This window comes from Cavia porcellus, unplaced genomic scaffold (genome assembly GCF_034190915.1).
Source record: "Cavia porcellus strain 051 isolate PalLab524CR breed Dunkin Hartley unplaced genomic scaffold, mCavPor4.1 scaffold_4, whole genome shotgun sequence".
NCBI classification, from domain to species: domain Eukaryota; kingdom Metazoa; phylum Chordata; class Mammalia; order Rodentia; family Caviidae; genus Cavia; species Cavia porcellus.
This window is the reverse complement of record NW_026947487.1, coordinates 106,668,269-106,696,044: the sequence shown is the minus strand read 5'-3', so window position 1 is coordinate 106,696,044 and position 27,776 is coordinate 106,668,269. Positions and strand designations below refer to the sequence as shown.

Sequence of the window (27,776 nt, the reverse complement as noted above, 5' to 3'; positions counted from 1 at the left end):
AATGTTCTGCAAGATAAGCAAAAATTTCTAATAAATTTTACAACGATGTGATGTCTTGCAATACAAGCAGTGTGACACCAAATGTCACATGATGACAACTGAGCTAATGGTTTTTCTGTCTTTTGCTGCAGGACTGTGGGTGATCATCTCCCAAGAGTAAGAGGTTATGAAGGAGAACTTGTCTGTAGAGGAGGAAAAAAAAGTGGAAGAATCCCTCCCTTCAAATAAGATCAGGGAAATGTTTAAAATGTGACAAACTATAATTTTGGAGAAAAGCTTCACCTGAACAAGGTTGTAGTAGTGTAAGCAATGAATCTGTTTAATGACAATGAAATGTCACATTTTCACAAAATACTCAAAAAGAAGCAAAAGCAAGTGGCACTGGATGGGTTCCTTATTAAAGTTGCACACACACACACACAAAAAAAAGATTCCACTGAGCCGATAATAGAGGTTATCCTACATGATAACACTCCTCTCATCTCCCTCACATCAGCCAAAGGAAAGTGCAAGTTAATTTATTATTCTTTATATTTTGTATTATATTATAGTATTGTAATCAGTTTTATATAAATGAATTTGCAGTGTAGATCAAATCATCTGAGTTTCCAATAATTTTATGAGGAAATTTGCTTTGACATACAGGTGCTTTGGATTGTAAGCATGTTTCTGGAACAAACTGTCCTCACAAACCAAGGTTTTACTGTACAGTTTTCTAGGTAATTTCATCAAGTTTCATGGCTTACAGTACTATCTGTGCAAGATACCAAAATTATATTTTGAAATTGGGTTTTGTGGAACCACCCAACCCTAAATGTATAAGGAATACAAGAGCAATAGCAGGCATGCTGCAGATGACTGTTAGGGAAACCCTCGTTACAGCTGAACACAAGGTTGAGAAACTGTGATGATCCGCTCACTGCTGCATGCCCTCCAGATCTACTCCACATCCTTGTTGTCCTTTTATCCCAGGAGCATTACATTGTCTCCACTTATGGTGGGGTCCAACCAACAGAAGCGCCTGCAGGAGACTGGTAGCAGCAGAAAGTTGAGGTTTTTCATCTCTCCTGCCTCCCTGTTGCAGGTGTTTCTCCCACACAAGCTGTGCTTCTCAAGAGCTTCACCATCACTCAGCAAATCCCCTTCCAAGATTTTGGCTCGCTGGGGGTTCCTGAAACACTGCTTCCTCCCTCTGTTCCCAGAGAAACAACAGGTTCTTGATGCTGCTTGTCTCTGGATGCCTCACCATCCTTTGTTCCCTTGACCATTTCCTCATCTTTTCTTTCACAAGGATTCTGTTAGTTCAGCTTCCTGCTGGAACCTTCACTTGAGCAGCTGAGAAGTTAGTTTCAAAGGGTACAATGGGAGGAATTTTATTCTCTGGGCCCATAAAATCAAACACACACACAAAGGTTCTTGAGCTTTATTTTGTAAAAATCGGTATATTCGCTCTCTTTCATTAGACCTGGAAGAGCTTGTGCCTACACGTTCCTTTCTATGGAAAACCATTCCTTACTGATGGTCTTTTTTTTTTGCCTTTTTTGGTCCTTGCCAAAAAAATACATAGATAATCAAAAAATCTCAAGTCCTGGCACTTTATGTTTTTCTTAGAAATACATTCCCAGGAGTTAGGGGCTGGGGATTTAGCTCAGTGGCATAAGCACCTGTCTAGTAAGCACAAGGTCATGAGTTTGATCCCCAGTGCCGCTAAAAAAAAAAAAAAAAAAAAAAAAAAAAAAAAAAAAGATTTAAAACATTCCCAGGAGTTAATATTCCTGGGCTAAAGAGTATATATATTTTCAATGTTAAAAGACAGACTAACAATGTTTTCCAAGAAGGCTGTTACAATTTACATTTCTAACAGCAGTGCTGAAAGTAACTCTTTCCCCTTGTTTCCTTGTCATTAGTAGGTAATATTCTAACTTAGAAAGGTAGGATTTGCTGGGCTATGGATGTCCTGGTATAGTTTTCCAGAAAGTCATTCACAATCATATTGAGTCACAATACCTCAGAGATCTTCAAAAATGATAAAAACCAGTTCTGCTTTCCATTTATAATTCCACTGCATGATGTATGATTAAGAGGGAGAGGTTGAACTTGTGCACTTGAAATAAAGCTAAAATGGCAAACTACGATTATGCAAAAAACGTAACTATAATGTCAATTATCACAGCATATGGAGAAACCACTGAAAAGTCTAACTTACAAAGTGTGAACTCTAAAAAGAAACGTAATCAATTTATGCTAAGTCAGATCACAAAAGGATAGTTTTAGATTGATGAAAATGAGATTCAAGGAAATAAAGATCCTTTCTTTAAACAAACTACTAGAAAAATTCATCTCTAAAATGGGTTATACACATAGAAACTTTAAAAAGCAAAACAGAGAATTCTTTATACTTTTCTTAAAATAAATTTTTCCTCCAAGGTCTTTGAAATGTAACTAGAATTTTCAAGGTACATAGCATCATATGACTTTTTGTAAGACAATTCATGAAGTATTAAGAGAACCAGGGAAACACAAAAATACAAGTGACTTCTGAGCTACACAATCTTTTGGAAATACATATGCATTTGTATGTCAATATCCCATGGGAAAATAAGAGCATAATGGTTGATATTCTCTGTGCATGGCCTATTTTTATTCTGTAGTACACACTGAGTAATACAGTCACATCTGCTTCTCTTCACTGATCTCTTAGCTATCTAACACTTCTATATTTATATAAATATTTCTAGAAAATCTTCAACCAAGAATCAATTCAAGATTCCAACAATACTGTCTTTTCTTTAGCAAAGAGGCTCAGTGACAATGGCCACATTAATTTATGTATGTCAGCAAGCAGTAAGAGAAAAAATCAGCACCATACTACTTTAAAATGCAACATATTTCATTTGGAACCCATACTGGGTTGGAAAGGTACTGAAACAAACATGATGTTTACCATAGTATGAAAAAATCTTGTTTGATATCCTAATTAGCACCAAAGACAAGAATTTCAAACTCCCAATAACTGTTAAATTCACATATGCAGATTAAAAACAGAATTTGTGCTTTGTGGCATACTTTCATACATAAATTCCATAGGGTATTGTCAATATAGGCTTTATGCTGTTGCCCAGAATATTCAGTTCTTTCAAGATTTTAAAAAGCTCATTGTGCGCTGGTGTTGTGGCTCAATGGAAGAGCACTTGCCCAACATCGGCAAGAGATCAGGTTCAATCCCTAGTGCTACAAAAACCAAACAAAGCTCACTGTAATATAGCTGGGTATGTCTATTTACAACTGAATATATTCCAAGGTGTATACTTCAGCTGTATATCATACCTATCTTCCAGTAAAATGTTCTATATGCAATGCTATTTTTTAACACACATTTCTGACTTGAGAGAGATTCTATCTTGGCATGAATTTCAATGCTTATTTTTCCTTCACTGGAGAGATTCTGAGTTTTTACAACACCACCTCATAGCAGTCTCAAGGTCTATCCCCCATATGAACTCTCTGATGGACACTGAGTCGGGACTTCCTGCTGAAGGCCTTGCCACATTCAGTACACTCATACGGTTTCTCTCCAGTATGGATTCTCAAATGTAATCTAAGTGTTGACCTCTGGCTGAAAGTTTTGCCGCATTCAGTACATTCATAGGGTTTCTCTCCTGTGTGAGTTCTCATATGTATGATGAGTTGTGAGTTCTGGATAAAAGATTTCCCACATTCACTACACTCATAGCGTTTCTCCCCTGTGTGAATTTTCTGATGTATAATGAGGTTTGACTTCTTAAAGAAGGTTTTTGCACATACATTACATTCATAGGGTCGCTCTCCAGTATGAATTCTCTGGTGTGTAGTGAGTTCAAACTTCTGAGCAAATGTCTTTCCACAGTCACTGCACTCATAGGGTTTCTTCTCCATATGTGCTCTCTGGTGTACAATAAGGTTTGACTGGTGGGTGAAAGCTTTTCCACACTCAGGACATTCAAAGGGTTTTTCCCCAGTGTGAATTCTCTGATGTTTGATGAGGTTTGCCTTATGGGAGAAAGTTTTCTTACATACATTACACTCGTAGGGTTTTTCTCCAGTGTGTATTCTCTTATGACTAATGAGGAGCGACTTAAAGGGGAAGGCCTTGTCACAGTAATTACAAATAAAAGGTTGAACCAAGTTCTTTATTTTCTGATGTTTAAAAATGACTTCTTTATGGACAAGGGCTTTCCCACTTTTATTATATTCAGAGTAAACTGCTCCAGAAGTATTCTGCTCTTGCTTCAGATACAGGAGTGGTTTTCCAAATCCAGTATATTCATCACCTTTCTTTCTTGCATAGCTTTTGTTAAGTAAGTCTGAATTATATTTCAGAGTTTTTTCATACAAATCATATTTATAGGGCATTTGTCTTAAAGAAACAAAGTTTGTGTTCAGCGTAAATGTTCTTCCAAAGAGATTACCTCCTTCCTCAAGTGCAGTTTGGTTCTTAAGGATCATAAACTGCCTTGCCTGCTCATCTGGATTTTCATGCTCCCTTTCCATTTGGTCATCAGCCTTCCACACTTCTAGGATAGAAACGTATGAGATGCATGTTGTTAATCCTTTTTCTAAAACGAGACAATGGAAAGCCTCCACAAATAGTCTATACTTAAACTAACTCTTCAGTTTTGAAGCAAGTCACTCAGTATTAAAAAATATCAGGAGGAAAATTTCCAATTTTTTGAACTTTGAAAGAAAAAGACAAAAATGCAAACTTGTGGCAAAAAATACAAACTGACACAAGTAGCCAGATAACAAAATGACCTGAAAGTGGAGAGAAAAAAGTGAAAAAAAAAAAAAAAAAAAAAAGAACACAAATGAGATAAGAAGGTAACAATTCCAGGGATGAAGGAGATTCAGTGTCTTAAAACACACTGAGCTGCTACTCAGAGAACAAGAAAGGAGGCAAAGACATTAAGTGGAAACACCCAGGCCAGTGATAGCAAACCTTTTAGAACCTAGGTTTGCCACAACTGAGCTAGGCAGAGCAGGTTAGTAACTGACACTTTTGACTCTAGATTACAGCATTAGTCTACCTGCTTCTCTCATACAAAACAAAGCAACTTCTTAATCAGTATTCCTCATAGGTCTGCAGGAACAATTTAAATTCTCATTTGTAAATGGATGGCAAGATCCAGAAACAAATATTGCATCAGAAATGTAAAATAAATTTAAACCTTACAATAAAAGCACTCACTGATGCTAGGTTTAGTGGTTTTTTTCTATTGCAGTTGTTAGTGACTGTTTTTATTTATTTATACACATACACATAAAAAATACATTAATCTTTTTAAAATTTTGCTTTATAGGAGATTGAACCCAAGGGACACTGAACTACGTTCTCTGACTCTTTCTAAATTTTATTTTAAGACAAGATCTTGCTGAGTTCCCAGAGGTTGGCTTCAAACCCATGATTCTTCTGCTTCAAGATCTGGAGCAGACAGGGTTACAGGTGTACACCACTGAGCCCAACTCCTCATCATATTCTGTTTTTCCTCCTTTATTATGTCCCTGCTTTTATCTGAAGAGATCTTAAGGATCAAATTACCCAGCATTTACTTTCATCTTACATATTACTTGTTATTCCCAATTTTTATGATTCTGCTGCCATTTCACTTGGGATAGTGATTCTACTGCAGTACCAAAAAACTGCATCTTCCTCAAGGTCACTACACCAATGTCCCAAAAGCTGCAATATGAAAGTTAGCATTCTGGCAAAGTGAGAATACATAATTAACAGCAACTAATAACAACACCAAGGTTTAAGATGTTAGGTGAGCATCTTCAAATGGAAAAATCAAGCAAGGAAAGCTGAATATTTGGAGGTGTAGCTAAGATAAGAGGTACATATCACTTGCCCTCAGCCACCTCTAAATCTTTTAGGACTTGAAAAATAGGCTTCATGAAAAGTATTCAAATGTACTGACTGCTCAGAATCACTGCGTTACTTTCACTGGTTCCGATGCCATTTTCCTTCTTTCATATCTTCCCTCAGAATTTCTGAATTGACAATTGTAAGTCTACCACTCATGATTCCTTTTGGTAACTCCTAACTGCTTGGAATTCAGGGACCTTGAAAATCAGGAAGGTAGATCTTCAGAAGCTGTACGTGGCACCAACACTTCAAGATGGAGGCCAACATTGTTTAATAATACAGAAGCTCATAATTTTTGGTAACCAAGAAAGGACATCTGATACTAAGCAAACAGTGAAGTAACCCCAAAAGCTGTTCTTACCCACTGAAAGTAAGTTGCTATAATTTTCCAGCATCACATCCATGTATAAAATCCTCTGAGTAGGGTCCAGCTGCTCCCACTCTTCCTGGGTGAAGTCCACAGTCACATCCGTGAAAGAAACTGACACCTGAAATGGTACATGCTTGATCATTCTGAAATAATCAGCTTTTGGTGATGTATAAAGAATATAAGAGAGCTTAAATACATTCTGTATATACACTGTAAGTCACTCACCATGAATATTTACTTATAATACCAATTTTTCATTTTGTTTGCTTTGTTTTGGTGTATCTCCAAATACTTTTAAAAAGTTAAGACATTCATTCAGATTCCCATCTCTGGTACTTTCACTTTGATCAGTATCTAAAATAAATAAAACACTGTGCTCCCTAGGCATGTACAGGTATACAACTACATAAATATTCAGCATTTGATGTTATTATTGTAGTGCAATGATGAAGCTCACCTAAGTAATTTCTGTGATAGCAAAAATATTCAATAAGTTTAGAATATTTCAAGCCAGAAGATATATTTTCCATTATAAAACAAATTATTGCACACAAGTGAGGCTCTCTTTAGCCCTTCCAAGCCACAGAAACAGTAGAAAAGATGATCAGCTAACTGGAAAACATGTCAGTAAAAAAAAATCCAAATACAGAAATAACAATTGAAGGTAAATACATCAAAGAGCCTAAAAGACACAAGGAACCAGTTAAAAGCCCTAATACAGAGGTAAATGCATGAAAACAATATTTAAACAGGTAATGGCTGAGAAATTTCCAAAATAGCTCACATCAGGCCATAGTTTCAAGAAACACCACTAATCTCAAATAGAATTTTTTTAAAAATCCATACTTAGGTACATCACAATAAAACTAAAATCCCAGAGGTAGAAGTATTACCTTCAAAAGCATAGTAATAAAAGAGCTTATTAAAAAATGGAATCCAGGAACCAGCCATGGTGGGATTCAGGCAGCTTATTCACCCGCCCTCTTGGTAAGTGCCCCTGGTATGGGCCAGGAGGAAAACCAGTGCTTCCCGAGATCTGGCCACGGTGGAACTTAGGCAAGTTATTTGTTTGCCCTCTTGGTAAGCACCCCTGGTGCTAGCCAGGAGGAGAACCAGAGCACCCAAGATCCAGTCATGATGGAACTTAGGCAGCGTATTCATCTGCCCTCTTGATAAGCGCCCCTGGTGCAGGCCAGAAGAAGAACCAGCAGCTCCTATGAGTCTACCAGAGTGGACTGAGACTCAAACACAGACACAGACACACACACACACACACAGACACACACACACACACATACACACACACACATACACACCCCGTTGCAACTGGGGATACATGTCTCGGTATATCTTGGGAGGATGACCATATGCAATATAGCAAATATGGGGGATTTCTTTCTATCTTCCATTTGAAGGAAAAGGTTATTTTCACTGTTCTGTTATGTTTGTTTCACTCTATTCAGTACTCTCTATTAATTGGTTTTATAATGTTCTGTTTTGGTTTGATTTCACTATACCTAATTGACTGGACAACTATTGTGAAGATAACAAGATATACTATAGTACCTAATACTACTATCCCAGTATCCTATTGTAAAGTTCTGTACCAATTTCACTGCATTGTCTCAACTGGCTTTGTTCTGTCTTGTTCTGGTGTATTTTTACTACCTTCAAAATTAAAAAAAAAAAAAAAAATGGAAGTCAGAAAGTAATGAAACATCTCTGAAATGCTGAAAATATTTAAAGTTGGCAAACTGTCTATAAAGGACCTGAAAGTCAGTATATTAGTTTGCAGGCTGTGTGTAGTCTCTGCTAGAACTAATCACTCTGCCACCCTACCATGAAAGCAGACATGAATAACTTGTAAATAAATGGCACAAGTGTATCCCAACAAAGCTTCATTTATAGACACTGATATTTGAATTTCATATAATTTTTAAAGCATACAAAGATTCTTGATCTTGTTTCCCATTTAAAACTAAAAATCAATCTTCCCCTGTGAATTATACAAAAACAAGGCAGCAGGCCATTTGGACAATGGGCCAGAGTTTGACAACTCTTGCTCTAGAATGATGACTGGTACACAATGTCAGGTATATTATTACTAGAGATAAAAGCATACTCCAAAAGAAAATTAAACCTAGCAAGAATCAGTTGGATACAAAAATATTAAATAAACCAGTGAAGTATATTATATAATAAGCTGTAACTAATACTTGGGTGCCAACAACTTGGGAATGTGGCAGGCAAGAAGTATGTTCTGGAGGAAAATAAATCCTGATTAAACTTTAAGATATACATTCAAATGAGCACAAAAAATACAAAAAACATTTAAAAGACATTTCTGGCAGACAGGGAAAGTGGATCAAGAAAATCAGTAGTCACAGCCAAGTGTGGTAGCATACACCCATGAACTCTGCACTCTGGGAGGCTGTGGCAGGAGGACGCCAAGAGTAAGTCCAGTACGGCCCTGTTTCAAAAAAAAAAAAAGCTAGGAGGGGGTGGAGGATGTAGCATAGTGCAAAGGCCCTGGGTATGGGGGATGGGAATATGAATGTTTACTAAAAAACTAAGGCTTTCAGAGGTGTTTTTTTTAAACATGTTTTTATAAGAGTTAAGTTTGACATTAAAGCCTGAAAATAAAAGTTCAACAAAATTCCAAAAACTGCATTATTTGACCTCAAAACTTTACAAAATTCTATTGATACACACAAAAATACTCTTAAAAACTGGAATGGTGTTATGGTTTATATCTGTATGTTTCCCTAAAGCTTCATGTGATCACACGCAAGGCTTTTCAAAGGAGATAAGATTATAGGGCTTACAGCTGACCATAAGCTGAAATCTCTACAAACTGAGAATCAAAATAAACCTTTCTTTCTTTCACTTGTGTCGGATATTGTGTCCCAATAACAAGGACAAAATACATCAAACCACCACATGCAGACAATGCACAGCAACCACTGCAGGGCTGGAACCACTGAGAGGGGTATTATATCAACAGAACCCACACTCACAGTGATGCTATAATCATGGAGGGTGCAAAAATATTCTTTAAAGGCAATTTTCAAAATCATGACATGGAGCCAGGCTCACGCCTGTAATCCCAGCACTCAGGAGGCTGAGGTGGGAGGATCGTTGCGAGTTTGAGACCAGCCTGGGCTACCAAGTGAGCTCAAGGCCAGCCTGAATGGCATAGGGAGACCCCGTCTCAAAAAAGACCAAAAGAAATCTTGACATGGAAAATAGAGCACAAGCAGAAATGAGTATCGCTATATGGAAAAAAGCAACTAAGATTTGGGCGCAATGTGCTATAGCCTGAATATTTTTGTCCCACATAGAAATTTATGTTTATCTTAGCACTTAAGAGGCTGAGGTAGGATTTCAAGCTCAAGGCCGGCTGCGGCCCCTCCAGGGGGAGAACCACCAGGTCTCCTGAGATCCACGCCACGTTGGAACTTAGGACCCTGGGAAAACAAGCAAGCAGCTTGCCTCCCTGGTAAATGGCTGTGGTCTGGCAGGCTGTGGCCACCCCTGGGGAAGAAGCACCAGCGTCTCCTGATATCCACCCCATGTTGGATCTTAGGACCCCGGGAAACCAAGCAAGCAGCTCCCCTCCCTGGTAAGCGGCTGTGGTGTGGCAGACTGCGGCCCCTCCAGGGAGAGAACCACCAGCATCTCCTGAGATCCGTGCCATGTTTGATCTTAGGACGCTGGGAAACCAAGCAACCAGCCTGCCTCCCTGCTAAGCAACAGTAAGCCTACTGATGCATGGGCTGAGAGTCAAACATCCCACTTCTCCTACCCCCCTTCCCCTACCCCCTGTTAGCAAATGGGAACCAAAGATTTGAGCATCTCTTGGGAGGTTGACCATAGCAAATAAGGGGGATTTCCTTCTACCATCTTTTTGAAGGCAAATATTTTTATTACTGTTTTGTTTTATTCTGATTAACAGTACTGCTCTATTGAATACTCTGTTTTGATAAGTTCTATAATGTTCTGTATTTCATTTTATTTTGATATACGTGATTGAAAGAACAACTATTGTGAAGATAACAAGATATAGTGTGATACCTATTACTGTTATTCTGGTAACCTACTGTGAATTTCTGTACCAATTTCACTACACAGTCTCAGTTGGCTTTATTCTGTCTTGTTCTGTTGTATTTTACTACCTTCAAAAAAAAAAATGTTCAAGGCCAACCTGCTTGCTCTCGCTGTCTCTCTCTCTCCCTCTGTCTCTCTCTCACACACACACACACACACACACACACACACACACACACACACAGATTCATCTTGAGTGCTAGGGATACAGCTCAGCAGTAGAATACTTGCCTAGCATGCACAAGAGCCTGGGAGGTTCAATCCCTAGCACTGTTAGAAAAAATAATTTATGTTGAAACTCAATCACTAATGTAACAGCAATAGTATATATAAACTCTGACATGCAATTGGGTCATGAGGGCTCCCCTCCTCAAAAAAGAAAAAACAGGATTAGGTGCTCTTATCTATCTATCTATCTATCTATCTATCTATTTACTTATGGCCTTGTGAGCCAAACTGACCTTGAGCTTACTACATAGTCCAGGCCGGACTCAAACTCATGATCCTTCTGCTTCTGCCTCTTGAGTGATAGGATTACAGGTATGTGCCATCATGCCTAGCAGGATTAGGTACTCCTATCAAAAGGCTTGACAGAGTGAGCTTATCTCCTTTTTCCCCCTCCCCGTGCCACAAAAGGGAATAGGATTTAAATCCCCATACACACACACACACACACACACACACACACACACACACACACATATGAATTGAGCACTGAACCCAGAGCCTTCATACTGAGCTACATCCTCAACGCTTTAAAAAAAATTTTTTGATGCAAATTTCCCTAGACTGTTAGGTTCCCCAGGATGGGCTAAATTTGAGGTTTGCCTACCTCAGCCTCCTTGAGTACACCAGAACAGCCAGATTTAGACTACTCTTCCAGAAGCAGAGACTGGGCCTTCATCAGACACTAAACTTGCCAACACTTTGAGCAAACTCATCCTCCAAAACTGAATAGATCAGTTTTCTTATGAAATCTCAGGTATTCTATTAAGACTAAAATACAGGGTAAAGGGCCTAAGGACACTACAGAGAAGGGACTCAAAATTCCACATAAAAGTTTACCACAGATCTTTGGCTGGTATCTAGTATGGGCTGTTGAGGGCAAACTTCCAGGAAAAGTAGGAGACAGTAGCAACTGAAAGACTAGGAGCTGAGTCAAGATTTCGGAGATTATATAGTGCTGGGGAGATGCTGCAGTTTAGACCAAACAAGAACAGACATACCAGCAAATAACTGAGGTGCCAGTGAGTAAGGACTATGCCCTGAGAGGACTGTGACCTAACTGAAAGAGGCCTTCCTTCACAGTCATATGTGGCTCAGTGGATCACGATGGTTTGCCAATTGTTTATCTGGCAGAACAAAACATTTTCTAGAGAGAGCTATATATCATAGGACATGTCAAATACATGGGAAAATGCAAAAATCAATGGAAAGACAAAAACAAGATGAAAATGCTAAAAGCAGCAGATGCAAGGATAACCCAAAGAGCAGAGTTGACACACAAAGACTTCTAATGACCTGTAATGTGTAAAAGAATATAGAAGTGGGAGCTGGGGATTTAGCTCAGCGGTTATCATAAGTGCCTGCTTTGTAAGCAGGCAGTCGTGAGTTCGATCCCTGGTACCGATAAAAAAAAAAAAAAAAAAAAGAATGTAGAAGTGGTTTGTAAAGTATATAAACTGTAATATCTGAGTAACCACTAAAGAAAAATAATAAACAGCAGCCAGGTACAGAGATGTACACCTGTACTCCCAACTCTCAAGAGGCTGAGGCAGGATTTCTGGACCCTAGGAGTTCAAAGCCAGCCCAGGCAATACAGTAAGACCCTCTTTTTATTTTTTTTTTTCTTTTTTTATCGGTATCAGGGATCGAACTCAGGACTGCCTGCTTGCAAGGCAGGCACTTATGCCACTGAGCTAAATCCCCAGCCCCCAAAGACCCTCTTTTTAGAAAAAAGACAAAATCCTAATATAGATTTAAGTTACAAAAGGCAGCTAGATGACAAGTTTGAATTCAACTGTGCCTATAATGAAATTAATCATAAACAAAATAATTAATGGATTAAAAGACAGATGATCAATGTTATGGTTTTTATCTAGACATCCCCCCAAAACCTCATGGATTCATAGGCGGAGCTTTTAGAAGGTCACTGGATATGGTAGTGTGGATCATGGGTAGATTAAATGTGATGATGGGAGAAGCCTGGTTGAAGGAGGAGCGTCACCGCAGTCATGGTATTCAGTGGTATCTTGGTTCACAAACTTAATCTGTCCTATAATTTTGGAAAAGCTGTCTGTGCTGTGTTTGTATAGGAAAGATGGCCATGGTCATGTTTGTCACCTGACACAAAGTTTGCAAACAAAATCAAAATTTTGCCAAATGCTTCTGTCTGCATACTAAATTGTTTGCAAACAAAAGCATTCATGAGCCGAGGTATCACTCTATCGCCACCTCATCTTTATCTCTCTCTGCTTCCTATTTGCCATGCAATGCACTTGTCACTCCTCTTATGCTGCCCTGTTTTGGAGCCAGCTGACTATAGACTGAAACTTACAAAACTGTGAAGCAAAATTAACCTTTCCTCCTTTAATGTGTTAGTGTGAGGTATTATGTCCCAGTGTTGAAGAAAGTAAGACAGGTCAGGAAAAAAAAAACTACAACCTAACTACATACTATTTAGAGGAAATATATTTTTGGTTTTTGTTTTGATTTGTTCTGTTTGCTACTGGAGATGGAATTCATGACCTCACGCTTGCCAGGTAGGCACTTATGCTGCTGAGCTAAATCCTTAGCCCCAGGAAGTATATTATTAATGTAATGATGTAAGAGGAATAGGAAAAGGTAAGAATACTGATCAGAGCTGGGTGTAGTGGTACATGCCTGTAATTCCAGCACTCAGGAAGCTAAGGCAGGAAGATTGCTGTGAGTCTGAGGCCAGCTTGGGCTACAAAATGAATTCAAGATAGCCTGAACTGCACAATAAGACCCTATTTCAAAAAACCAAGACAAAACTGATCATTAAAAAAGCATTTAGTTTTATTTACATTAGACAAGGAGTATGACCAGAGATAGCCATTATAAAATGATAAAAGGATAAATCAGCCAGAATTTAGAATAATCATAAATGTGCATGTAACCAATAAGCATATCAGGTGAGATTGAAATATACACTAAATATTTAAAATCTTAAAAACTTATGACAGTAAAAGACACATTACCATTAATCCCCCTCAAAATATTTCCCCTTACTTCAAACACACATTCCATCATTCTTGCCACTTTCTGAAGCAGTTCTGGAAGTCTTTTTTAATGTCTTTACAAGGTGTGATAAAAAAAGAAAAACCACAGTGAATGCTGATACTGAGTATCATCCAACGAAAAGGCAGGCTTATAAAAATATAATGGTATGTCCTCATCTAACTTATTCACTGCATCTGGCATCAAGAGACTTCTGACCTTCCCCAAGTCAAAACGACCATGAAAAGTAAACATTTTTTAATCAATTCAGGACATCAAAGCAGCTGTAACAGTGCAAATAAAGACATTCATGAAAGAGGTCTTTCAGAACTTTCTCAGAAAGAGTCAAGAATGATGGGATAAGTATATTCAAAGCAAAATGGAGTATTTTGAGGGAGATTAATGGAAATACATCTTTTACTGTAATAAATTTTAAAACAACTTAGGCTTTCACCGTATCTTTTGATCATACTGCATATATACAATTAGTAACACAGCAGCAAATTGCATTAAGTCGAAACTGACAGCACTAAAGCAAGGAAAGGACAAACCTACATTTATTTACAAGTAGTATTCAATCAATAATCAGAAAACACGACATTTTCAGGAATGCAAAGTTTTAAAAAGATACCTCTCACACATCCTTTTTCTCAAGAAGCTACTACAGAATGTACTCCAATAAAATAATAGTAATCAAAAAATGATAAGGCACATGAAGGGGCAAACAAAAGATCAACACAAGAGAGCTAAAGGAAATTGCTAGGAAGAGTCTCAAAATTATGCAAAATGGCAGGGATTCTCTAATAACAGCAAACTGTCTCTAGTATAGACTGAAACAGTAAATTCAAAAGCATGCATTTTGAGGGCTGTCATTAACAAGATATCTTTTGCCACTGTGCCATTAACTTATTAACCTGAGGGTAGATGGCTTCAGTTAGCTTAGCCCAGATTCTTATCCATATTTGGTTTGATTGGTCTTGAACATGTGCTGATGACATGTGTTTCTCTCCTACCCAGGCTGGCTTGCATCAGATGAGGACATTCACATCACAGAAGTATCCTACTTTAATCTGCTCTTGAGAGTTGGGAATTGAACAGTGAGTCAAGAGCAGAAAAGGCAGAACACCCCACTCCTTCCAATGATATTCCTATCAGATATTCAATACTTCTCATACTTCGACCCTGCCAGAGGACCAATTGTGGTTTAGCCTTATCGTTATGCGTCTCATGATCCTGCCAATGACTTCTCCAAATAAAGACTTTTAGACATTCTCAGGAAAGCTGAAACTAGACGATGCCCTGTTACTTGGCTCGTTTTCTCCTGAGATTTTGTTCAGTAGTAGCAAAATCACTAAACTCATCTGCTTAGAAAATGTTGCCTGCAGTAAAGTTCTATCATTTTATACTATTACTAGAAATGTATACTGTCTTAGTTACTTTTCTCCCATTATTGAAACAAAGTGAAGCAAGGGAAGGTCTATTTCTTACTTTTGGGGGTTTCAGTTCATACTCAGCTGGCTCCAAGACCAGATGGCATCACATTCATGGCCACTACAAACAGCAAGAACAAACAAAGTAAAAGAGGAAAGACATACCTTCTTCCCACCCTTACACTGTATGTCAGCTCCACCCCTGGGTGGGTGCAGCACTCACGTCACCAATCCTGGCACTAGACAACAAACCAATCACAAACACTAGATTCAGCCCTGTCCATGACTGCACGAGGTTTGGGGGTCTCTCCAAACACAACCCATAACATATACTTTCTCCTCTTAAGTTAATAGCTAATACAATTCAAAAAAATGATGTAAAAATCTCTTAAGCCTTAATAAAGAGCACATGGGTGCTGTGTAACTTTCTTGTCATTGGAACATAATACCTAACACAACTTAAAAGGAGGAAAGGTTTGTTTTGGCTCAGTTTCTAGCGATTTCAGCCCATAGTCAGCTAGCTCAAAAGCAGGGCAATACAGCAGAAGGGCATGGGAGAGAAACAATCCATAATATGGGATGCAAATAGACAAGAGCCATCAAAGAGGAAAGAGGGGACAGGCGTGGTGGCACATGCCTGTAATCCCAGCACTCAGTAGGCTGAGGAAAGAGGATAGTTGCAAATTTGAGACCAGTCTAGGCTACCAAGTGAACTCAAGGCCGGCCTAAACTGCACAGCAAGACCCTGTCTCAAACACACACACACACACACACACACACACACACACACACAAAAGAGATCCTGCCATGCCACATTCCCCATGATCCACTTCCTTCAACCAGACTTCATTTCCCAACATCACATTTAACTATAAACTCCTAAACACAATTAGTTTCACATCCCCATGACCCAATCACCTCCCACAAGTCCACCTGTGAGTGTATGAAGCATGGGGCGGGGGGTGCGATCTAGGTATTATCTATAACAGGTGCATAAACGGATATAATTTAGACATTATATACCTACCAAAAAACCAATCAAAGATTATACACATTAAGGTAATATTGACTCATTTTTTTTTCAAAACTGGGTTTATAATGATTAGGGATACATGTATAAATGGTAAAGTCAAGAAAAACAAAGACATTAGTATTTTTTTTTTAAATACATAATCTCACAAAGTTTCCCATGCAGGCCTCAAATTTCTTATTGCTCTGCTTCAGGCTCCCAAGTACCTGAAATTACAGGCATGTGCCACTGTGCCCAGCTAATGTTCTACTTCTTAACGTGAGTGTGTCTGACACCCACTTTACTCTTCTTTAATGTGTGTGGGTGTGTAAATATATACACACTGTTATATATATTTTATACATTGCTATGAAGATGTTCTATGTTATACAATTAAAAAAGAAAAAAGGACAAGGAAACTATGCTTTGATATGCAAACATTTCAAAAAATATAAGGCAATGAAAAACAGAAGAGAATAAAAGACAAACCACAGACTGGGAGGAAATCTTTGAAGAACACATAGCTGATAAAGGACCAAATCTAAAATAACTCTTAAAACTCAAAATATGAAACAATCTGATTTAAAAATACACAAAAGATCTGAATGGAGAAGAGAATCAAGAAACCAAACCATACCTTCCCATGAGCCAGCCAGGGTGCTGACTGGAAGACAAAAAGAGCAATCCCCATCCTTCCCAGTAAGCAATGGGCAGAGTAAGAGGAAATTTGGCTGAGATGATAACAACTGAAGTAAAAATAATAATAATAATAACAGAATGCGTGTATTGTTCAATTGACTTTGCAGGCCAAAAGCTGGTAGTCTGAGCGTCTATTTGGAGGATAACAACATGCATTATAGCAACTGTGGGGGATTTCCTTCTGTCTTATTTTGAAATCCAGTGTTTTGTTCTGTTTTACTGTTTTGTTTTATCCCTGTAACTGGTAACCTGAACAACTATTTTGAAGACAACAATATGCAATATAACAACCATTGTTAAATTCCTATCATCTTGTTTTAAAAGCCTACATTTTTCTTTGCTGCTGTTGTTTTTATTGTTTTTTGTTCATTTGTTTCTTGATTTTTCTTTTTTTTTTTAAATAAAAAAATTTGAGTGGACATTTCATCAAAGAAGATAAACAGGTGGCAAATAAACATATGAAAAGATGCTCAACATTATATTTTATTAGAGAATTGTAAAGTAAAACAGGATATGACTACACATCTGTTAACAACGGCTAAATCCAGAGCAATGACAACTCCAAACAGTGGTAAGGACGCATAAGAACAGGCAAGATCATTCATTATTGGTTGGAATACACAATGGTACAACCACTTGGAAGATAGTTTGGCAATTTCTAACAAAAGTAATTATATTCTTACCATATGATCCAGCAATCATGGTCCCTGGTATTTGCCCAAATGAGATGTAAACATGTTCACCCAAAAACCTGCACATAATTGCCAAAATTTGTAAGCAACCATGATCTCCTTCAATAAGTGAATGAACACATATACTGTGTTTTAGCCACACAATACAATATTTAGAATTCTATTTGGCAGTAAAGAGAAATGTACTATCAAGCTAGGAAGATACAGAGGAATCTTAAATGTGCATTTTTAAGCAAAGGAAACCAATTCAAAAAGCCTACTTACTTTATTAATCCAACTATTTTGATATTCTGGAAAAGGCTAAACTAAGGAGGTAAGACAATAACAAGATCTGCAGGTGCCAGTGGCTCAGGAAGAATAGGGATAAACAGATGCATCATGGGGGAATGTGGAGGCTTTAAAGCTGTTCTGTGTGATACTATAATGGTGGATACACATTATACACTCACTAAAACCCATAGAATATACAACACAAAGAATAAACTCTAAAAATATGGACTATTAATTTACTATAGTACGGAGGATTGAAGGCAGGGACTTCACACTGACCTGGTTATTAAGCCCATGTTTTATTTAGAGACAAGGTCTCCCAAAACTGCTCAGGCTGGGCTTGAATTTGCAATCCACTTGACTCAACCTCCCAGAGTGCTGAGATTATAAGCATATGCAACAATGTGAGGCTTAAATTATAGGTTTGAACTAAAGTTTATCAACTATAATAAATGTAGTACATTAATGCAAGGTGTTAATAACAGGACAAAGAGGAATGATAGGGAGGAACTATGAGGGGGTATATGGGAACTATCAGCATTTTCCACTCAACTTTTCTGTAAACTCAAAACTGCTCTAAAAAGTGAAGTATATTAATTAAAAACAAAATAGGAAAAAAAGACTTAGAATAGTCTGATTCACATACTATCTTGTATTTTTATACTTCTGTAAATCTTTATAAATAAATCTGGAAAGCTATTTTTTTAAAAGGTAATGACAATGGCGGCTGTGGGAAATTTAAATACACATCCACATATTTAATGAGTTCTCTGGCACCATGCTAATCTGACTGGAAAAACCAAATACAATACCCTATTTCAAGAATGCAGTATGAAACAATGTTAGACAAAATGATAAACTTTAATTTTGATTGTTTCTGGAGGTGCTATTCAAAAACATTACCTGTATGAAAGTCTATAAAAATAATTCAGACCTAATGTAGAGACCTAAGGTCTCCACATTAACGTTTAGAATCAACAAAGAAAATTAGTTTGTGTTATGGCTTTTATCTAGATGTTCCTCCAAAGCCTCATGAATTCACAGGTGGGGTTTTTTGGAGCTGGTTGGATCTTGGGTGTGTGATACTGGGATAAAGGGTGTGTAGTCCTAAATTAGCCCACTGATTAAAATTAACATAGTTCTGGGTGGCACCACCCAAAAGGCTGGTATAAAAAGGAAAGACAGGCTGGCTGCTTGCTACTTTGTAGCTTCCTGCCTGCTTTGCCTTGGACTGTTTCTCTTCAGCTCTGCCACCCGCTTTGGAGTCAGCTAACTATGGGCTGAAACCTCTACAAATCCTAAACTGAAATGAACTTTTCCTCCTTAACTCTGGGTGTTGGGTCAGAAACAAAAAACCAACTAAGACAGTTTGCTTTTTGGCTGCTGATATTGATCACCTATTCTTACTATGTTTTTCTTCAATTTAACTCATTTTTTTACTTTTCTGCTTGATTTTCTATATCCATTTAAACTTCCACAAATGCACTAAAAATAAAGTGGGGAATAAACAGACAACTCACCTGGGATTTGTTCATTTTCTGCAGTTTTTGGCTAAAGGCAGAGAACTATGAAGGCAGAACTGGACTAGAAAAAAGAAAAAAAAGAAAGCATTGTTATTAAAATCTGACCTGCCTTACAACCCTAGAATATCTTGTTTAGAAGTCCCTACATACTATCTATCCAACTCCTGACATTATTCCTTTAGAAAGAACAAAAAAGATTACAACTGGTAATATATACTTTCCATAAAACAGCATAAGACATCCAAAAAGGCAAAAACTAAGGCAACTCAGAATCAACAGAACCCTCAACTACTGAAATTATCACACAAGGAAGTTTTAAAACAGCTAAGATTCATGTACTTTAATTGAAAAGATAGACAACATGAATGAAAAAACAGGAAATTTAAGATAAAAAAAGAAGAAAAAATCAAATAAAAATGCTAAGAGAAACATTAACAAATGAAAAAATGCCTTCAATAGCTTCATTAATAGACTCAACAGAGTTAAAGAAAATTTCAGTATATACAAAGTAAAACAATATCACATAATAATAAATATGTCAAATCATCAAGAGGATATAACACTATAATATATATGCACATGACAAAACATCAAGAGCAGGCAAAAATTGATAAAACTGGAAGGAAAAATAGCTAAGTACACATTACAGTTTGATATTTCAATATTTTTCTCTCAGTAACTGACAGAACAAGTAGATAAAAAGGCAGTAAAGGTGAGCCACCTTGGCTCAATTAACTTTTATAAACAATCCCATCACCAATAGCAATTTTTACTTAAATAAATATAAAACATTCACTCAGAGAGGGAATTTTCTTGGCCACAGATATGACACATTTAAAAGAACTGAAATTTAAAATTGGGTATATTTTTAACCAAATCAAAATTAAACTCTTAATCAACAAAAGAATGAGCTCTGGAGAAAAAAAAAACCAACATATTTGAAAACTAAGCAATATACTTTTATATAGCTAAGGGGTAAAAAATGAAGCCAGAAGGGAAACTACTAAAACTTTGAGGAGCCTGGTATCCACAGAGTATTCTACCCTACGACCTAGAACACACAATCTTCTCAGCAGCACATGCACTGTCTCCAAAATAGACCACATACTAGTCCATAAAATCTGCAGAAATAAAAAGAATCAAAATCATCCTGTGCATACTACCAGATCATAGTGCACTGAAACTAGAAATCTAGAAATTAATTACAACAGAAGCCATAGAAATTTCACAAACACTTGATGAGTCATGAGAGAAATCTGCTGAAATCCAGATCATTAGTAACTATTATGAGAAATTACTCACCAAATTGGAGAATCTTGAAGAAATAGATTCCTAGACATATGAATTATCAAAACTGAACCAAGAAGACAAAAAAATCTCTGAACAAATGTAGTAACAAGCAATAAAACTGTGGCAACAATAAAGAAATCTACCAAATAAAAAAAGCCTAGAACCCAATGGATTTAACCACCGAGTTCTACAAGAACTTTAAGGAGGATATAACACCAATACTCCTCCAACTCTAATGTATTTTAAAAGGGAAAGATAATTTCCAAACTCAAACTCATTCCTGGCAGCTAGAATTAATCTTGATTCAAAATCCAGAAAAGGACCCAACCAAAAGAAAAAAACTAAAGCCCAATCTCTTTAATGAACACAAAAGCAAAATACCTCTACAAGATACCAGCAAACACAATGCAAAAAAACATCAAAAGATTATATATTAAGAGCAAGTAGGGTTCTTGCCATGGATGTAAGGATGTTTCAATATATGCAAGTTAATAAATGTATACACCACATAAAAAGAGTCAAAGACCAAAAAAAGAATCATATGATCTTTTTTTTTTTTTTTGTCTTTTTCATCGGTACCGGGGATCGAACTCACGACTGCCTGCTTTCAAGGCAGGTGCTTATGCCGCTAAGCTAAGCCCCCAGCCCCCATATGATCATTTTGACAGATGCAGAAAAAGCTTTTAACAAAAATCAAATACCCAATCATGATAAAAACACTAAAGAAATGGGTAAAGAAGGACCTTATCTTAATCTGAACAAACGCTCAACATTTCTGGCCACTAAAGAAATGCAAACAACACTGAGATTCCATCTTACTCCAGAAAGAATGACTACCATCAAGAAATCAAATAACAAATGATAGCAAGGCTTCAAGGGGGGGAAAAGGATTCCTTCTATACTGTTGGTGGGAATGTAAATTAGTATAACCACTATGGAAATCAATATGATGTTTCCTCAAAAAACTAAAAATTGAAACTATTTGACCCAGCTATTCCCTTTCTAGGTGTCTTCCAGAAACAGCGATGTCATATTACAGTGATATATGCATAGCCGTATTTGATGCAGCACAATTCATAATAGTTAAATCCTGGAAGTGACATATATGTTCACCAACAGATAAACACATCAAGAAAATGTGGCATTATATACAAAGGAGTACTACTTTACTATAAAAAAAAGTAAATTTTTTTTATCAGTACCAGGGTTCAAACTCATGACTGCACGCTTGCAAGGCAGGTACTTATGCCGCTGAGCTAAATCCCCAGCCCCAAAGAAGAATAAATTTTGAAAAAAAGGATAAATCTGGGTCATTGTAGGAAAACAGATGCGCTTTGAGATCATAATGTTGAGTGGAATAAATCAGATATAGAAGCTCAAATATTGAAAGGTTTCTTATATGAGAAAACCAAAGTATAAATAAAGAGCAAAGTGAAAGACAGATAATAGAAATAGGGAGATAAGATCTTTTACAAATTAAATAGGATCAAGAAATCGACTTTCAGGAGAACATGGCGGACAGATAACAGATACTACGGAGGCTCTCTGAAAGGCTTGGTTCAGAAGTCAGGAAGGGTGCAGAGTAAGGAGACATAAGCAGGTGGAGATATGCTCTGCTGACTCAGGAACGAACTGGGCTGAGAGAAACCAACTTGGAATGCAGTCCTGGTGCTAAAACAGGAACAGAAAAGCCTCAGTGTGGAGGCTGGAGCCCGCGCCATTGGAAGCTGCAATTTGGGTTTCCCACCACGCGGCGGCTGGCTACCTCTACAGCGGCTCGGCAAGGAGAGAGACACGCGGAAGCTCTGAGAACGGCAATCTGCGAACGGAGTCGAAAACAGGACGGGCAGGGAGGCGTGCACTGACTTGTGGTGAGGTGAGTGAGAGAAACTGACACTCTACCACAGTTTGACTCCAGCGGAGGACTTTCTGGGCCCGGGCAGTCCTGCGGGAGCAGGGCGTGGTGGCGACTCCAGCCACACATCCCCCTCTCGGGCGGGATTGGTGAAAAGTGCCTAGCCTACGTGACGCTGCTGACGGACCTGGTAGGCTGACCCAACCCAGATCCCAGAGCCTGACGGTGGCCGGGAAGGGCGGGCCCCGCGTAGGCTGCCTGGTCCGTAACTCCCTGGTGCGCTGCGGTGGACGGGAACACCTAACTGGTGCAATTTGATCAGGCTGTGGCTGACAGGGAGAGAAGCTGGGTCTCCTATATAAGCTTGCATATATAAGGAACAGAGAATATGGGAAGAGGCAGCAACAAGAAAGACTCCTCGGCCCCCAATTCTGAGAAACAGGCAATAGCGGACACCGCACCAATAGACATAAAGCGCCATATAGAGAGGCTCATAGACCAGTTCAGGAATGAAGTTATCAATGACCTAGAAGTAGAATGACCTAGAAGCTAGAAGTATGCAGAATAGTTAGAAAAATGCTAAGCACCACCCAAGAAAAAACAGATGGTGGAATGGAAGAACAGAAAAAGAGGGGAGAATTGATGGAGAAAACAGAAAGCATAGAATACGTGAAGCAGGTTCAAAGGGACTAACAAGAAACTCTAAGAAGTCTATCGAAAACTGGCATAACAGCTTGAAAGAAACTAAGGACAGACTATCTGAACTGGAGGGCAGATTTGTAATATGGGAGAATGAAATGAAAAACTTCTTAAAAATAACAAAGAAACAAACAGCAATAATACAAAGACAAGAAGATAAGAGGATCCATAACTTAAGGATTAAGAACATAAAAGAAGAAGTAGGGACACAAACAAGTGAACTACAAAAGCTACTCACAGAAATAATCCAGGAGAATTTTCCTAATTTAGCAAAAGGTAAAGATACTCAGATGTATGAGGCATACAGGACCCCAGCTACCTACAATCCAAACAGAGCAACACCCAGGCATATAATAATAAAAATTCCAGAAATTCAATACAAGAACAGAATATTAAAAGCTGTCAGAGACAAGAAACAGACCACTTACAAGGGAACACGCATCAGAATTACAGCAGATTTCTCTGCACAAACCATCAAATCATGAAGAGCGTGGGGGGAAATAATTCAAGCTTTGAAAGATAATAATCTCCAGCCAAGATTGAGATATCCTGCACAACTGTCCCTGGAAATTGATGGAAAAACAAGGTGCTTCCAGGATAAAGAGGAACTAGGGGAATTTGCAACCACCAATTCAACTCTACAGAGAGTATTGCAGGATATTCTAAAAAAAGAAAAATACAAAGAATCCAGAAATAGTGGCGGGGAGGCCACAACAAATGGAGCAGAGAACAAAGTGAAGAAGACAAACTGACAGCTACTGACAGAAAAAGAGCTCAACAGAAATGAGGCAGAGAAGGTTGGATGATAGGAACAGCTATTTTGGAGAAAATGACATCTTAATAGGTAATACTGATTTAGTATCATCTTGTTTTGAAGTCTCATCTAGCTTTTGTTCTTCTGTCTCCAATGGTCTAAACAGGTTGTATCTTATTGGATTTTATTATGTATGATAGTATAAGCAAAAACCTTTTAAAGCCAAGGAGATTATACAGAAACCATTGTTCATTTTCTGTTAGTCGATTCTAAATACTCTGTAATGCTGTCATTCTCTTAAATGGTTTCACATTGTTTTGATATACTTAATGCTACAGTATACGAAGTTGTACTCAAGGATTTCAAGGAAAGAGACAATATGGTAACTACATTTAGGTCAGGATTATCTGGTGGTGAAACACTATTCTGCTTAAATGGTTATGTTTTGATCTGCGCTGTTTCGCTGTTATGCCCTCCTTTATCTCAATCTCCACTCCATTATTTACTTTTTTATTTTTATCCTTTTAATTAAAGGAAAAAAAATAGCAGGATATATTATAGTAACCCACTTTGACTTTCCATTATCTCGATTTAAAGCCCTGTATTACTCTCACCATCTTGTTTTTGACTGATGTTCCCCTATTCTGTTTTGCTGGATAGTATCAGGTTCGAAAGTTTAGGCATCAGCTGTGAAGATAATGAGATTCATTATAACGCCCATTCTCGTTGACTTTTATCTACTTTTGAAGACCTACAATGTCTCCAATGTTTTGGTTTTGTCAGTTTTATTCTTTACTGTTTTGTTCAATTGTATTATAACTAATGATATAGGCAATTCTATTAGAGATAGCGGGAGGCATTATGGTAACCATTGTTGATCACCTTGTATTACGTTTTTACATTATCTATTATGTCCACCCTTTTGACTTGACCGATTCTCTTCTGTTATGTCACATTTGGTTTTACTCTCTTCCAAAAAAGTAATAAGAACCGTGGGAGCAATGAAACCCAAAATGTGTAATAGTCATTGTACAAAAGAGAGGAAAAGAAAGTGCTCTAAACTATATAACTGCATGTATATTTAAGTGTATAAGATAGAAAATGATATCACAGAGTTTTATTGGATCATTGAACAGAACTGTTTGCAGTATCATTGTTGGAATGTCCACTTTACAAGCTTTAATTTTGTGACTTGAACAATTATTTCTAAGATGACAATATGTAATCCATTAACTAGTGATTTCCTACTGTTTATTTTTTTCTGTAAATCTGTATAACTTGTACCCTTTCTCTGCTTTTTTTTTCTTTTCTCCTTAAATAAAATAAAAAAAAAAAGAAATCAAGGGGAGATGGAGGAATTGGGAAGGGATTAAAACAAGCTTTAAGATTATATATATATATATGTAGGGACTAAGGATTTAGCTCAGTAGTAGAACACTTGTCTGGCAAGCTGGAAGCCCTGGATTCAGTCCTTTTAATTTTTTAAAAAAAATGTTTAAAAAAGATATAAATATATATATATATATATATATATATATATATATATATAATATATAACATATATAATATATGTTACCCAGGCTGGGCTTGAATACATGATCTTCCTGCCTCAGCCTCCTGAAGTACTGAATCCTTTCTCTTTATCTTTACCTTCATCTACCATTCTATCTCTACCCTCCATCACTATATAGTCTTACAGAAGAATACCTTTTTAAAAAAGAAAGAAAAATAGAGACTGAGGCAGCAAGAGCGCATCAAGCCCTATCTGAGCAATTTAGCAACTTAGTGAGATTCTAACTCAAAATAAAAAATAATAATAACCAGACATGGAATGTAGCTCAATGTAAAGGCCCTGGGTTCATACCCCAGTACCAACAAAATACATACCTAAAATTTTGCTGAGGGTAATAAAGTAAAAGAGAAGTGGGACAAAAGGTGAAGACTAGCATGCTACTAATCAGTCTGAGGTTCTTTTCCTCAGTTCCAGACAGAAATCACAATAAAGCAAATCCATCTGTGAGATTTCACTGAGGCTTTGGCATCTAAGAAAGAGCACACTAGGTCTGGCTGGCTCAAGTAAAAGAAGAAGGAATGCTTATATGGCCTGAGGTCTTCACTGCCAGGGACTCTGTGCTACAGGCTTTAAAGGAAGCAGGTGGAAAAATAGGGCTATTCCAAGATGCACATCCTGTGGATATCTGCTTCCAGTTAAAGACCAAAAACATAACTGGGAACTCACACCTTTCTTATTCTGTCTTCCAGAAGACTCAAGGTCCCAAAGGTATCCATTATCCCTAACTTAATGCAACCATTAGTAGGATCAAAATACATCTATCAACAGTTGAAAAAAATTGATTCCAAAGTACCATGGGAAAAAAATCTTTCTTCCCCTCCTTATTGGGACTGGATCGCAGACTTTGCACAAGAGATGAGCTTTACACCACTGTGCCACATTCCCCCGCCCTTTTGATTTTACTAAGATAGGATCTCACTAAACTGTCAGACTGGCCTCCAACTTGTGATCCTCCTGGCTCAGCCTTCTAAGTAACTGGGATTATAGGCAAGTGCCACTGTGCCCAATGATGGGAAAACTTGTATAACGGCAAAGTAGTAAAGATTTGGGGTGCCATAAAAGGAAAGAGAAGTGAACTGAGTGAACAATTATAAAAAATATAATATAAAAACGTGTGCATGGCATTACCAAGAATTACTAAGCAGCAAATCAAACCACAACGAAAATATTTGCGCTCAAGCACTAGCTGGCTGTGTAACCTACGCTAAATCACTTCCCTTTTCTGAATCCTGTTGCTACTGTGATCACCATACCGGAAGGCACGGGGTAGATGTGAGGATTGTGTACTGACCATAACTCTCACTCTCGGGACACCAAGAGACTGTCCACCAAGACAGCGCAGCTGGAGAGTCCGGGGCGTGGCCAGGTGCAGGCCCCGCCCAAGCCCCACCCCTCAGCGGCCCGGCGGTGAGGCGCGTGCCCGTGAGGTTTCCCGACTCGTTCCCGCGCGGCCCTAGAGCCTGAGCCTGTCGCAGGCGCGTCTCCTGACAAAGAGAGGAAGCAGAGGCTTCGCAGCCGCCCTAGCCCGCGCCGACCCCGCCTCCGCACGTCTGGCCGAAAAGTCCGGACGGGCCCGAACGGAACAGAGCGCCAGGCAGCCCCGGACGTCGCCCTAAGGGTCACCACAGCCCGCGAGTCTCTGAAGTTTGAGCTCCCAGCTCGCTCGGGCACGAACCCATCCCTCATCTCTTGCCCGCGAGCGCCAGGCCACACAGAGCTGACTGGCAATCCTCTCTCTTACCTTCAAGGGCACAAGCTCCACTCGTGACGCCGTGCCAGGCCAGGTCACGGCGCGGGGCGGCGAAGATGAGCAGAGAAGGGGTCCCTGTCACCCACTCACGGCTGCATGTGGGGGGAAGGGCGGCCGCTGGCGCGCTCGCATCACTGCACATGCGCAGATATGAGGGCTGCTAGGCGTTCCCAGGGTCCTCTGAGAGGGTGCTACGTTGGCCTTCGGGACTACATTTCCCAGAAGCCTCCGAGCTGCGCAGTAGGGACGCTCGGAAAAGTCTGCCTTATTCAGAAGGCCGAAAGAGTGCTTTCCAAGATAAACCTTTAGCCTGGACTATTTAATTTTCCCAAGGTAGCTTGTGAATTTTCAGTCCATTTCCTAATCTCAAAAAAGAAAAATCTGGCTTGTAAAAATTATATGTTTATTAATAACTATGTAAATGTGGAAACGTATACAGGAAAGTAGCTTAATATAATTTTACTACACCTTCCTAATTAAAAATAAAATTGTCAAGTAAAGAGCATCTATTTGCTCCAACTAGTTTTTCTATCCACCCCCAGCTTTATTGAAATGTGGTCGACTATTATAAAATCTGTATAAAAGTTCCAAGAATTTAGTTAAGTGACATAAG

At 38.3% G+C, this 27,776-nt stretch overlaps 1 protein-coding gene across 5 annotated transcripts; it reads right to left on the bottom strand.

Annotated features, from left to right (window-relative positions):
• Nucleotides 1-601: 601 nt before the first annotated feature.
• Zfp1 (ZFP1 zinc finger protein) lies at nucleotides 602-27,357 on the bottom strand. Of its 5 annotated transcripts, XM_063247683.1 has the most exons (6): nucleotides 27,155-27,330; nucleotides 19,240-19,303; nucleotides 17,999-18,097; nucleotides 17,441-17,508; nucleotides 6,264-6,390; nucleotides 602-4,553 (listed from the first exon to the last, which is right to left on the bottom strand). In XM_063247683.1, the coding sequence occupies exons 4-6, from the start codon at nucleotides 17,441-17,443 to the stop codon at nucleotides 3,478-3,480; spliced, it is 1,206 nt and encodes a 401-aa protein (XP_063103753.1). In that variant the 5' UTR covers nucleotides 17,444-17,508; nucleotides 17,999-18,097; nucleotides 19,240-19,303; nucleotides 27,155-27,330; the 3' UTR covers nucleotides 602-3,477. The 5 variants fall into 5 exon arrangements, with proteins under 5 accessions (XP_063103753.1, XP_063103754.1, XP_063103752.1 ...); XM_063247684.1 differs by lacking the exon at nucleotides 17,441-17,508 and having other exon boundaries at nucleotides 27,155-27,335; XM_063247682.1 differs by lacking the exon at nucleotides 17,999-18,097.
• Between the last annotated feature and the right edge of the window lie 419 nt (nucleotides 27,358-27,776).